Source organism: Euwallacea fornicatus, chromosome 20 (genome assembly GCF_040115645.1).
Source record: "Euwallacea fornicatus isolate EFF26 chromosome 20, ASM4011564v1, whole genome shotgun sequence".
NCBI classification, from domain to species: Eukaryota; Metazoa; Arthropoda; class Insecta; order Coleoptera; family Curculionidae; genus Euwallacea; species Euwallacea fornicatus.
Window position 1 is genome coordinate 2,240,170 of NC_089560.1, and position 12,829 is coordinate 2,252,998.

Below are 12,829 nucleotides of genomic sequence, written 5' to 3' on the forward strand. Positions count from 1 at the left end.
AATGCTGTGGTAATATGTTTAGTAGTCAACAAAACATATTACTGTTCCAAAATAGTTAGAGTACAATACAGTGGACTAAGAAGATCTATGTTATATAGAGTATTGTAAGATTTTGTCAGTGTGTATTTAGTTAGATGGTTTTTAAACGCATACATAGCACTGAGCAGAACATAAATCTGCAAACTATGATTTATGAGTTCAGTGGCATCAGCAAAAATACATTTTTAATTATATGTTTTTGCGGTATAAACATTCTACAATGATGTGTTGATCAATTTCACTAATGATTTCATAATTTTAATTCATCTCATCATTGGTAATCCAAATATTTGGCTGATTGGTAAATTATAATACCTGTACATATTATAATAACTCTTATTCCAGTCCTTACCTTAATAAGACATCGAACAAATCAGACTCTTCCCAATAGCTCTTTAGTAGGGGCAATAAATCACTCTGTAAAACTCCAGTTTCTCCCAGCTGTCTTCGAATATCATGGGTCTCATCATCTCTCCTTAAGTAGCGAATCAAATCTTTGACAGTCTCCAAAGTATTAGCATCTGCGTAATATTTATTAGACTTTGAATCAAAATACCCGAGGGCATTGCAGGCTGCAGCCAAATCTGCACTCAACAGGGACGACATTTCGCCAATAAGCAGTTTTTCCGTCGGTTTTCCACTAAAAGCACTTTTCGTCCGCTTTAATGTCGGTGTTATTGGTAAACAGCGTTGAAAACTGCCGGCGAGCAAGCGGAAAAAAGTTAAAAAGTTTACCGGGATCTCGTTATGTCTTCATTCAAATTGCGAGACGATGAACAGGGACGATCAATACTAGTTTATGGACGTCGAAAAAATGCGAGAAACGCTTCACAATGATTATTTTCGTTTACTTTTCTTTGGTTTGAAAACTTAATCGAAAACAACAAACAAACTCTATTTGAGGTTATGTCGGAACGTGAGTACCAGGAAATCGCGGGAAAGCAAATATAAAACCTGCGCAGTACCGAGAGCATAGTCTCACTATTATAGTGAGTTTCTTAATTTCATGTGAAGGAATTAAAATTGTATAATGATAGAATGAGCTATTACCAAATAAGAAATATCAGGAAAATTCTGGCTGAATTGAAAAAAAACTATATCAATAACAGTACCTTAGTGATGTTTGTCTTGTGTCTTATCTCATTGCGATGTAATAAAGAGAGACAGCAACAGGTACATCTTTTGAAGGATGAGCGAATCATTCCTTTGGTAGTTTCCAGTTATTTAGTGAACAGTGTTGCCAATCGTACCAAAATTCCTGCGACAGCGAGTTTTGTGACCTCGGCGGTATTATAATAAGAATAAAATAACAAAATTTGACCATATTTCGCTTATGCTCATTATGCTAATTTAACCGTAAAAAATACATATTGTGAAATGTTAAAATTCATGAGTAACTTTACCACAAATGGTAATTTGGCAGGAAAATATGTAAGAGATGATATATAACCCTGTACTGCAGCACTTCTCTACCTTTCCCTTTGTTTAATTAATTGTGTATTTTTTTAATAAATTGGCAATACACTTTATTTTATTGAATTCTTACTTCTAAAGCGTAGTCGAACATTTCCTGAGTTATTTCGATAATTTTTAACTAAATCTGCTGGCAACACTGTATGGGAACTTTAGTACATAACCTTCTACTGGATGCGTCAAAAATGGTGGTTTTACTTATTCCTTATTCTTCCTGATTTTTTCCTGTTTTGAATATTCTTTCGGTAAGTGTACAGCAAAATACATAGATAGCTATATACACCTAAATTAAAGCAGCCTGATACCTTAATTCCTTCAATAAATTTAAAAAGGACATGGTATTGCCCTTCCCCTTAAGTTAATTGCTTCCATAAAACAGTCTCACCGATGCAGGGGCTTTACGGCATTTTGTTGTACGTCGGAAGCTCTTAATGATGAGCATAAAGAATTTTACAGCGTTTCTAGTAGGGTGTAAAAATGCATTTACTATACTAAACAGACACAGGACTACAAACCCTTAATCCTCTATCCAGGAGGGTGAGAATGAAAAGAAAGCCCTCCGTTGAAATGAATTTTCCTTTATTCTTGCTGGGAAATGGGGCTTTGATGGGAAACAAATAGCTGCAAATGGAATAAAGGGGGGCGTTTCCATGAGAATTCTCTATATGACTGAACATTGTGTCAGTCATAAAAACATACAGTGGGTTCCAAAATAGATGTAACAAAATAACAAATGGACCAAAATTTTTGAATTTTAGACAGATCCTTGGGGGGTTGAGTCCTGCTAGTTTGAATACTAAGATATACAAAAAATGAATTAGTTTCGTTTTATACAGGATGTTTTATAAACAAATTGTAAATAGCAACATCATAAAAGTATCTTTATTTTTTAAGGAACGAAAAAAATCAACAAAAAAGGGTTTCCAAAATGCATTCATAAATCTCTGTATGAAATTTTAAGAATATAAAAGTATTTTTCACAAAAAAGTGATTTATTTTAAATCGTACAGCAAATACCGCGTAAACATAACAAATAATAAAAGTCAAATTTTACTATATGAGATTTGTAAACAAATTAATTAGCAATATGTTTACCATTTTGTAATAATTATTTATTCGGGGTAACTACCATCCATATCCGCATATCTTTCGATCTTTTGTCTGAATTCCTGAACTCTTTTGATTATGTTCCAATATTAAAAATTCACAGCATTCGGAATTTGTTGCTGCAATATTGTTGCATCATTCAGCAAAAACCAGTTCTTTTAATCGATCCCATAAGAAAAAGTCCAACATTGAAAGGGCTGGCGATCTCGGCGGCTACTTGCTTGGTCCACTTTGAGTAATTCAATTTTCTTCAAAATATATATTAATATTTTTAATACTTTTATATTCCTCTAATTTGGTACGAAGATATAAGATTGCATCTTAAACAAATTTCTTCGTATATCCTGAAAAATAAAGCCTATGGGTGATGATTTTTACAGATGTGTTTATAAAACATCCTGTATAGCACAGAATCAACTAATGTTTTTATACCATTGTTTTACAACAAGCAGAACACAGACCCTAAATATTATTTAAAAATTAAAAATTTTTGAATGACGTTTGGGGGGATCAAAATTTGAACCATTTGCTCTCTTGTTTCAACTTTACTGGAACATACTCTATACATAAAGATCATTAATGGGAACTCAACCGCATAATGCAACGTGTCAACATGAAAAAATATCAAAAAGTTTCATCAATACTTGTTCAATTAATTAATTTATGTTAGGAAATATGCTCAAAGCATAATAGCTAACATTGAGATGATAACCAGTAGGTAATAAATAAGTTACGTCTAGGTCTATAGGCAAATCTTATATTTGTATCAACATCGTCCTCACATCTCCCCGTCTTGACCGATTGGCAGAGTCATTTCCCACATATTCACAGACTAATAAGTTCATCTCATCGCGAACGTTCCGGTCAGAAAATAAAAACGTTGGGGCATTGTTTATTTCTTAAATGGCCCTCGTACATCCCTCGTCCTTGTTGGCTCACATGAATCATGTCCCCAAGTATACTCTTATAGACATAAATGTTTCCGAGTGTGTTTCCTCCCTTCATCTCCACGCTCCGTCTTGAAAACATATACCAATGTTGACTTTTATGCAGATGCAACTATGAACAGTTTCGTCAAAATCAAAAGTGCAAGAACTCAATTCACATCCAAGGAAGTAATTCCACATTTTTGACGTAGAATAAGTAGGTGCTGTATGTAGGTTCAGCGTCGGTTTGAGTCTGGGTTCAGAAAAACTCGCTCATGAGTTATCAAGTACAATTCGCGAATTACATTTGGATTCGAGTGTTATTCATAAAACTCCACATATTTACTTATGGGTGAGTAATTTAGGCCAGGATTTGGAAAGACTTACTCATGCGTTACTTATCGACTGTTCACGCGTAACTCACTAAACACTATTTCAATTATTTATGTAGTTTTAAATTAATTTATATCATAAATATCAAGTACCAAATAATTGTTTATTACTGTTTTTTTATATATTTGTAATTGGCTTGTATCTGTAAAAGTTATTATAAATTATTTACCTTAGAGGAAAAGGGTTTGATGAATATTCTGACACGTGGTGGTTTAGTTTAGGGAAAGAATTTATTAGTCAATTATGATTGAAATAAAAATATAAAGCCGATAGTAAAAGCTTGCGGGGCACCCTAAGATTTGTGATGCATTCGGTTGAGATTTTGGAGTGAATGAAGTCTTATAGTATTTCTATTGTGTGTAACAGTAGTTTAATTGTGGATAATAAGTGAGATTTTACATAAATACTTCATAATGCCTAAAAAGAATCATACTTGTTTGAAGTACAATAAACATTAAGTGGAAATCGATTGTCGAGCATAATTGAACATTATCAGTTAATTTATAATAAAAAATTAAAAGAGCTATGTGATAATAAACACAAGAATAGGGAGGCAAACAGTGGAAATGCAACAACATTCTCCATAACGCGGAAACAAAATCATGCTTTTAAAATGGTAAAAAAAAGCTTTAAAGTGCTGAGCTGTTATAACGTATTGAAAAAAAAATTAACTGTAGCGTTTTAGCGATCATCCGGACTAAATTGCGAACAAATTTAAGTAAAAAAATATTAAATATTTTGTTATCAAAACTCAACTTTGATTTAATTGAAGTCAAACACTTTAAATTTATTTTAGTTTCTTATTAAGTTTTTTTTTGTTTTTTATAACATTAATCATTAAAATTTTTGCTGTTTTTAACTTTTATTGTTAGTGTCTTATTTACAACGAGTTATAGAATTAATACGTGAGTTATTTGAAAACAACTTACACATAAACGTGAGTCCAAATCAAATGAGTATTGTGGTCAACTCGTGAGCATGAATCAAAAACTTCAAACCACTTTTAAAACTCAAATTCTCGAGTAACTCATGGATGAGTCTTTCTGAACCCTGGTATGAGCAGTCCCGCCCAACAACCACATCTGCCATTGTTTATTGATGTTGATGTCTGAGTAGAGTAAACATTAACAAACAGCATTTAAAAAATTCAGTACAAAACTCAATGTTATATGTGGGTAACAGTTGGCTATCTTGGCAAAGGTAATTAGTAGAGGATTCCCTGCATATTTTGCATTCCAAATTAAGCAGCCCGTTGTTCTTTTTCACTACCATCGTTTTGCAAATGGAGATTTGCTAATGAGCGCCATCTTGCCTAATTATTTTCATATTAAAATAGAGACTAATTACATTCTCGACATCATGTGAATGCGCGCAGCAAATGACGAAATTTCCCTTATTAATTCCAGTTTGATTATCCTTTATCCTTTCTCTATCTCTCTGTTATTATATTTGCCCCAAAATGTTTTATAAAAGCTTAATCGCTTTAGGGCTGCAAAGGGTCTTTTTTGTACCGAAGCATAGAAGGGCGTAGTTAAATGAGAGATAAAGAAATTGTATTGCGCATTACTTAAAGAGCAAAATCTTTACGGTTATGGGTGTATGAATAAATTTGAATTTTCTTAAAGATCCAAAATGTAGTATCTCTGACATCTTAATTAAAATATTCCTCCAGTATTAAAATATTCAGTTTCAGTATCATATTTTTCCCAATAGACCGACTTTGAATCTGAAGTTAAAAATGTAGCAGCGAGTTTATAGGGGAACGTGTAATAAAATAATTTTAAAACGAATATTGAACTTCACACAAATGGGAATGTCATCGTGAATTTGGGTATTCAACAATATAGTAAGACATTCGAGTTGTCGAATTCACTATAATCGGGCGTGGGGGAGGAGGGAGGACGGCTATTCCTTTATTTTGTGCTAAGGTAAAGTTTTGTTAAAAGGTATAGTGGTAACCGAACTTTAGGCAAGGTATTTCTGCATCATCCTTTCGTTTTCTTTGATCGTCGTCTTTCAAACGCTGCAAGTTCCAAAATATAATTACGAAGTTTCTAGTGATGGGTCTTTTATTATCCTCTTTTAAAAAAACCATCAATTTTAATTAATTTTTAGAGGGATTTTTGGGCCATATTATAGTGCCTGAGTTCTAAAGAGTTTTCAAAGGGATTTTGACCTTCTCTCCTGATGTCAAGAGGGGTATTTAGAGAGTAAATTTTATTATTCTTTACGAATGTATTTTGAGAAAATGTTGAGGCTTTTTTGAGAACTCTCGAGGATATTCTACCAAATTTCAGTGGAATGTCAAAAGAGCGAGTCTTCGTATCGTAAATGTACCGTGTTGTCCGCAATCGACAGCTATAGGTCCCGCGTTGAGCCTGGTTACTTCTATAGAGGAACTGGAATCTTAAAAATACAATTTAAAGTCTCTTGTTTTTTAACGACTTCCAAAGTCGAGAAAATCCATATTAATGCTAGTCCATATCTCGGGAACTAAAAAAGTCAGGATAGCCAGCCGAGTGCAAGCTTCAGCTCAGTAGAGCTCATCGAAGCAATTAATTTAATCTGTGTTTTTAATTAAATTACTCTTCGGGCTCCCAAAAGATTGGCGCTTCAAATTTGATAAGTGGTTAAACTTTTATTGCTCCCACTCCTTTTGAAACTTTCAAGTAAACTTCGAATCTTTTGAAGTAATCTTTAGAAACTTCGAAAATTTAAGCGAACAAAATAGTTTTCAAAAATTTCTAAGACACGAGTTTACGTTTACAGTCTAAAGGAAACACGTGGCCGCCAACAAGAACAATGTGAAAACGAGACCTAGTCGGTGCAAGCACTTTTGCCGAGTGAATAACACCATTAAGCATTTAAACGCAATTTTGGCTTTAAAAAATCAAAGCTTGCCTGATAATTAGCACAACATTTTACATTCCAGATATTCGCAAAAGCCATTAATCCACCAAAATGAGGTAAACAAACATTCATGAATTGCAGTAACATAATCATTGAAACGGCGAAATGCCATAATGCAATTTTCATTAAACCAAAAATCACCAGCAACGGAAAGTTTAATTGGCGTAAAATATGCACGTCCAAATAAAATTACTAAAATCGTATTTCCCAATATCAACTATTATTATTATAGGTTTGTGAATATTTTATTCCTAATAAATTATTAATTTACATTTGAATTTGCTGTATGAGAGGCCAGCTTTGTATTTATTTTATTTCCCCGAAAGGAGTTTTTATGCCACTCATAATATATTTATCAGTTAGTATCAAATAATGATATTAAAACTTCCGCAAGGTGTCCTTTTCCCGACTGCACCCTCATGAGTTCGTAACAATGGCGTTAGAACAAAATACCGTAAAATTGCATCCGTAAGTCTGCTTTATGGATGTAATTAACTTGGTAGAATTGAGGATACTACACGTCTTTTATTTATGGCAGTTCCTGGAGAAATACGACACTTTTAATTATGACTTCGGCGTCGAGCGACGTGCTGAAAATATGTATATCTCCCGATATCTGGATATAAATTGTTCCCCATATACTTTGAGATTCTCTGCTCTTTAGGAAATATGATTAATCGTGGCTTTATAGCACATGTGTACGCGTAGAAATCGGAATTTCTTCTCAAGTGATGCATCATAACGGCTGATAAGATATGGCAAATAAACAGGAACAAAATCCAATTTGTTTCCCCAATTTCGAACGATCATTTGTCGTTTTCCCATGTGTATTTCCCTGTGCTCAAAGACCTCATTTGCTGGACTAATTGCATTTTTATACCGCAGCGAATTCCTCGTAAAGCTGTTAAATCGTCATTAGGGGAGATAGGCGGACTACATCAGTGTATTGGCACGATTGCTCTCTTTCGATTTGCCTGAAAACCTGAAACGAAAATTGACCTTTGCTGCCTTTTTTGCCGAAGTGAAACTAGATAGATCGAATTATTGCCATTATTCAGTTCACCATGACGATTCTTAGAACCAATTTCTCCCATCAATCAATCAATCCCAACCAATCAATCTTCGCCAGTACTATACTGATCCTTGCCAAGGGCTAAATACACCGAAAAACCTTTTTATGCATCACTTGCAATCTTAAAGATAAATGACCTACTTTAACAAATTCCTATTCGACCGAATTGATGCCCCTTACATCCCATATCTGTCATATCATTAATCAGCTTTAGTATCTTTCTTTGTGATAAATAGTCAATTAAAGCAGTGTCTAAGCAATGCAATGGTCGGAATTACTTAACTTAATATATCAAATAAACTAGCCATCTGTCTAGTCTGAACTATTTGCCGAATTGCGGATATGCAAAGCATCCAGATTTAAGGCTGTAAACAGAGGCGCCATGTTGATGGGGGTTGGATAGAATCGGTAGGAAAATTATTGTAATTATCGGAAATTAAATTTTCTCGGAATTTACCATCGCGTCGCCAGAGAAATTGAAATATCAACAAAACTTACTGTGAATGAATTTAGGAAGCAAAAAAGACGTAAATCACCCTCAATTCTTGCAGCTAAACCAGCGTCACCCCAATTCCATTGAAGAAGGATATTGGCTATTTAGAGGGCCAATTTCAACTTACATTGGCATATTTAATTTGCGAAACGACGGATGCCATTCGGGAACTTTCATTTCCATTCCGACTTGCTCATGATGAGTTTTAACTCAGATTAGATAGATGGGAAATCGAGGAATCGTTGTGGTGGTTCATTGAAGGGCGTTACCAGCCATTCAATTTTCAGTGCTTTTATTGGCGGATAGGTATAAGGGTTCAAAACCTCAACGCCCTTAGATTCTTAGAAGTTCCATTGCGGTAAACTGAGACAATATTTATTTAACCAACTATACTATTAATGGCGGCGATTAATAGCCGAGGCATTACTCCACAGAAAGCAATTAAGATTGTGTTTGAGTGCGTAAAAGTAGCTTTTACTGTAACGAGATAGTGAAGAGCTGACATTTTATATTAAGCTATTATTTACTTCACCTATTTCAAATTTTCTACGGGTATTTAATAAAGCTCTGAGTTGCTATTATCAAAATTTTAAATAATTTTAGAGATACGTTGGCTTTATGCAGCTATGCCATGGAAAATTCATTTTCGTAGACTTGTTGGAAGTTTCTGGTGTACGTTCAATACTGCCCTCGAACTTACCAGAGACGCATCCAACACAAACCCCATCGATCTTTTGACTATATCCATTAAAATCGTTCACACTTCGTAGCATCCAACTGCATTTCTACCTTTTGACTCAGATATTATTAGTGAGTAATTACACAGCCATTATCAATTGATTGCAAAGATCAATGATTCAAACACAGTTTTTCTTCTGGGAGAATTTCTAATATTGCCTGGATGTCGCTAGTCCTATTAAGCAGATCACACCTAAATCATTCCCAGAAGCAAATCCTGGATAAATGAGGACATTATTTCAGCAAAGAGGACATTTCAAAGATCTGTACCCGATGTTCAAATCCTTCGAAAGTATTATCATTTCAAATTTGATTTATCCATATTCAATTTATTGAAGGATAAATATTAAGAAATGTTTTGTTTCTTTCATTCATTTTTTAATAAAGATTAGTTTGTTTTTTTAAGTCTTTGGTGAATTGAATGTAAATTTAGATAAAGCCACAAAAGCATTCAAAGTATAGGTGTTTAGATTTATTTTTACGCTGACATATAAAAATATATCTGAATAAACAAATGAAGTTAAATTAATTGTTAAGCTAAATTAAATTGCAGTGTAAACGTACCTTATTTTGCTTCTATTACACTGTTCTTAATAAGGCCTTAAAAAAAGAAAGGCTGGGAAAAGTGTAGCTACCTAAAAAGACGTTCTACATACATACGTTAATTAACCTTCATAGCCCCGAACAAGGTACCGGTCTACTCTATTCGGACATTTTTGCCTCTATTTTATGGAATAATGTTTTTTCCTTTTTGCGTCTTTAGCTATTTATCACATATACAGGGTGTCCCAGAATGAGGGGGTCAACGCCTAATCACGTATTCCTTTGTCAAAAATATATATGTTCATGGTGATCTACTTATATACGAAATTGGCTCCTAGAGATACAGCCTCTCAAAGTCTAATTTTTGTTCTAAAGTTTTCTGGATAAATCGGAAACGGTTGTATGGATTGCAGCGAAATTTGGTGTATAGCCTTTCTGCTTCTCTGGGCACATTCAGCGGAGGTTATTATTCTAAAACTATCAGGGGCAGTGGTCAATTGGTAGAAGGTCGAATGTTAAATACGCCAGAACTTTTTTATTGATTCATGAAGACGGTTGGTTCTTTTTATGGAGTTCCCTGTCTGTTACACGACTTTTTTAAATCTTTTGTTGAATTTTGATTAGGAGCCTCGATTAGACGAAAAAGAATGTACATTTTATTTAGATTTCTGAAAAATAACCTACAATGAATGCGATGCCATTGCTGTGTAATTGTCAAGAACGCCGTCACCTGCTCAGCTCATTGTTAACAATGTCAGTGAACGCATAGTCTTCAAAAAATGAATATCTTTCATTTGAACAATTTTTTTATTAGATGTTTTGCCGCAGATTTATCCTTGCTTTTTGTCCAATTTTTGGCATAGTTGAAGTTTATCGCATTTTTGCTCTACGTAAGTTTTACAATGCATGTTCTTTTTAAAATTCGTAACAATCCTTCTATCTAATTAAAAAAAAATTATTTCTAAGTTTTTTTTTTATTTGGAAAATTAATTTAAAATTTTGATTTAAGAAACTTATGGAAACAAATATTCAAAAGAATGCCCTTCCTGCTCCAAATACGTCTCAACTTTTGTTCGAAAAGAATTGTTTTCTCTGCGTAACATCGCCACGTTTATCAATTAACAGGCATTTTCAATTCTCCTTTTCATGTCGTTTGCAATTGTTGGTACTTCTGCATAAAGTTTGTCCTTTAAAAAACCCCAGAGGAAAAAATCTAGTTATGTTATGTCAGGCAACCTAGGAGACCAGTTCACTGAATGGCCCTGTTCTATCCATTGATCTGGATACATTTCATTCAGAACCTTACGAGACATTTTATGGAAATAGAATGGACGGCCGTTATGTTGATACCACAACACCTGTCTAATCGTAAGCGGAACGTTTTCTAACAATTCAAGTTTCATTCAATGAAGAAAAGTCCAATTAAGTATTCCCCAATAATATCGCACCATACGTTTACCGACCATGGTCTTTGATGTTCAACTTCTCTTAGCCAGTATGGGTTTATAGCACTCCAAAAATGCAGATTATGACGATTCACTACACCATGGTTTGTGAATGTGGATTCGTCCAAAAACAAAACGGTCAAGAAGAAATTTGCATTTTGATTTCACTGTTGCCTAGCCTGATTACAAAAATTGACTCGGTTTTCAAAATCAGTTCCACGGAGTTCCTGATGTAAAGAAATGTGGTAAAGATGGTATTTATTCACCTTGAAAATCTTTGGACTCTTGTGTTTGATATTCCTGAGTCAGCAGCAATTCGATGACAACTTACATGGACATCAAAGGCAACAGCTACAAGAATTGCTATTTGATTGCATTCATGTGTTGCAGTTCGAGAACGATTGTGTTTTTTTGTTTTCAATATTTTCGTTTCTTTGAAATTTTTAATGACACTGTTGAAAGTCGTCTGACAGAGTACACTTTCATCCGGAAATCTTTTAGTATAAAGTTTTACTGCTGGACTAACGTTTCTTCCTGTGCATAAATAGGAACCATTTCTAATTTCTCATCGAAAGTGTAGCGATCCATTTTAATTATTGAATTTTGAAATGAATAGAATAATTTTTGAATATTTTCCCACAAACTATTAGATTGATTTTTGAAAAAGAAATCGATTTCCTGTAGATCTTATTATAAGGTGGACGCTAAAAAGTCAAAATTTAGGAACATATTTCTTTTGAAAGAATTAAAAAAAAAAATAAATTGAAGGATTGTTATGAGTTTTAAATAGAATATGCATTGCAAATTTTTTTAAGATAAACAAATGCAATAATTTCAACTATCTTAAAATGGGAGACAAATCAGGGATAACTCTGTAGCAAAACGTGTAGTAAAAAAATAGTTCAAGAAAAATATATTAATTTTGTAAAGGTTTACAAGGATCTCTAAAAAAAATACGACATCGTCATTTGAAAAAAAGTCGTCCTTAAAATGACCTTGAAATAACGTGTTGGTTAAAAATTACTAACTTCATATCATCATATCTTCCCTTTCTTTACCGGAAAACTTTTATTTGAAACTTTCTTTCTTAAAACGTACCGTTTTTTTTTGTCATATGCGCATTTTCATACCTGTTCAGAAAATATTCTAAAATTAAAAATATGTACAGGGGTTGTGAAAATATTAACAAAAAACTGAAAACTGTGATTTTCGAAAACATAAATTATGAGGAAACGATTTGAGTAACATAATTTTTAACAGGAAAAACAACGTATAGTTGGATGATGAATATCCACGTATGAACAGGGAATTGAGACATCAAGTCAAATGGGGCTTTAATATATGGCTTGGAATTCCTAATGGATATATGATATTTGTAAATTTTGACAATACATTCACTGTGGGAACATATTTAGAGTTTCTGCAGCAGAATATTGCACAAACGATTGAAAATTTCCTACTGGCTACTGTACCTAACATATGGTTTTAACAGTATGGGGTACAACCAAATAACTCATTAGTTGTTACGTAATATGTAAATTATACATATGGAAATAATTGGATAGGAAATTGAGAGCCTTTCAGCTGCTCAGCAAATTCCCCAGACTTGACACCTCTCGATTTTTTTGTTTGGGAATATGTAAAAAATAAGTTTTACTGTAGATCCTACGATACAGCACCAGAGTTGGAG

The 12,829-nt window shown here is 33.5% G+C and overlaps 2 protein-coding genes and 1 long non-coding RNA gene across 5 annotated transcripts in view; all 3 read right to left on the minus strand.

Moving 5' to 3' along the window:
- LOC136345507 (protein timeless homolog) overlaps window positions 1-1,185 on the minus strand; it is a 118,044-nt gene extending 116,859 nt beyond the window's left edge. Inside the window, exon 1 of one of the 2 annotated variants that reach the window (XM_066293871.1) lies at window positions 1,152-1,185. Coding sequence is in view for 1 of the 2 variants with exons in the window: in XM_066293870.1 (XP_066149967.1) it covers window positions 392-645 (254 nt within the window). In the remaining variant the exon portion in view is untranslated. Of the gene's footprint in view, window positions 1-391; window positions 1,102-1,151 lie in introns of those variants that run through there. The other variant, XM_066293870.1, reaches the window with a different exon arrangement.
- The window catches only part of LOC136345504 (methyl-CpG-binding domain protein 5/6 homolog sba-like), a 266,872-nt gene that overhangs the window by 76,806 nt on the left and 177,237 nt on the right, over window positions 1-12,829 (minus strand). The gene's annotated exons all lie outside the window — the stretch shown is intronic.
- LOC136345636 (uncharacterized) lies at window positions 9,633-10,355 on the minus strand. 2 transcript variants are annotated; one of them, XR_010733179.1, is made up of 3 exons: window positions 10,226-10,355; window positions 9,812-10,171; window positions 9,633-9,751 (listed from the first exon to the last, which is right to left on the minus strand). It is a non-coding gene; the product is annotated as an uncharacterized lncRNA (long non-coding RNA). The 2 variants fall into 2 exon arrangements; XR_010733178.1 differs by having other exon boundaries at window positions 9,701-9,751; window positions 9,808-10,171.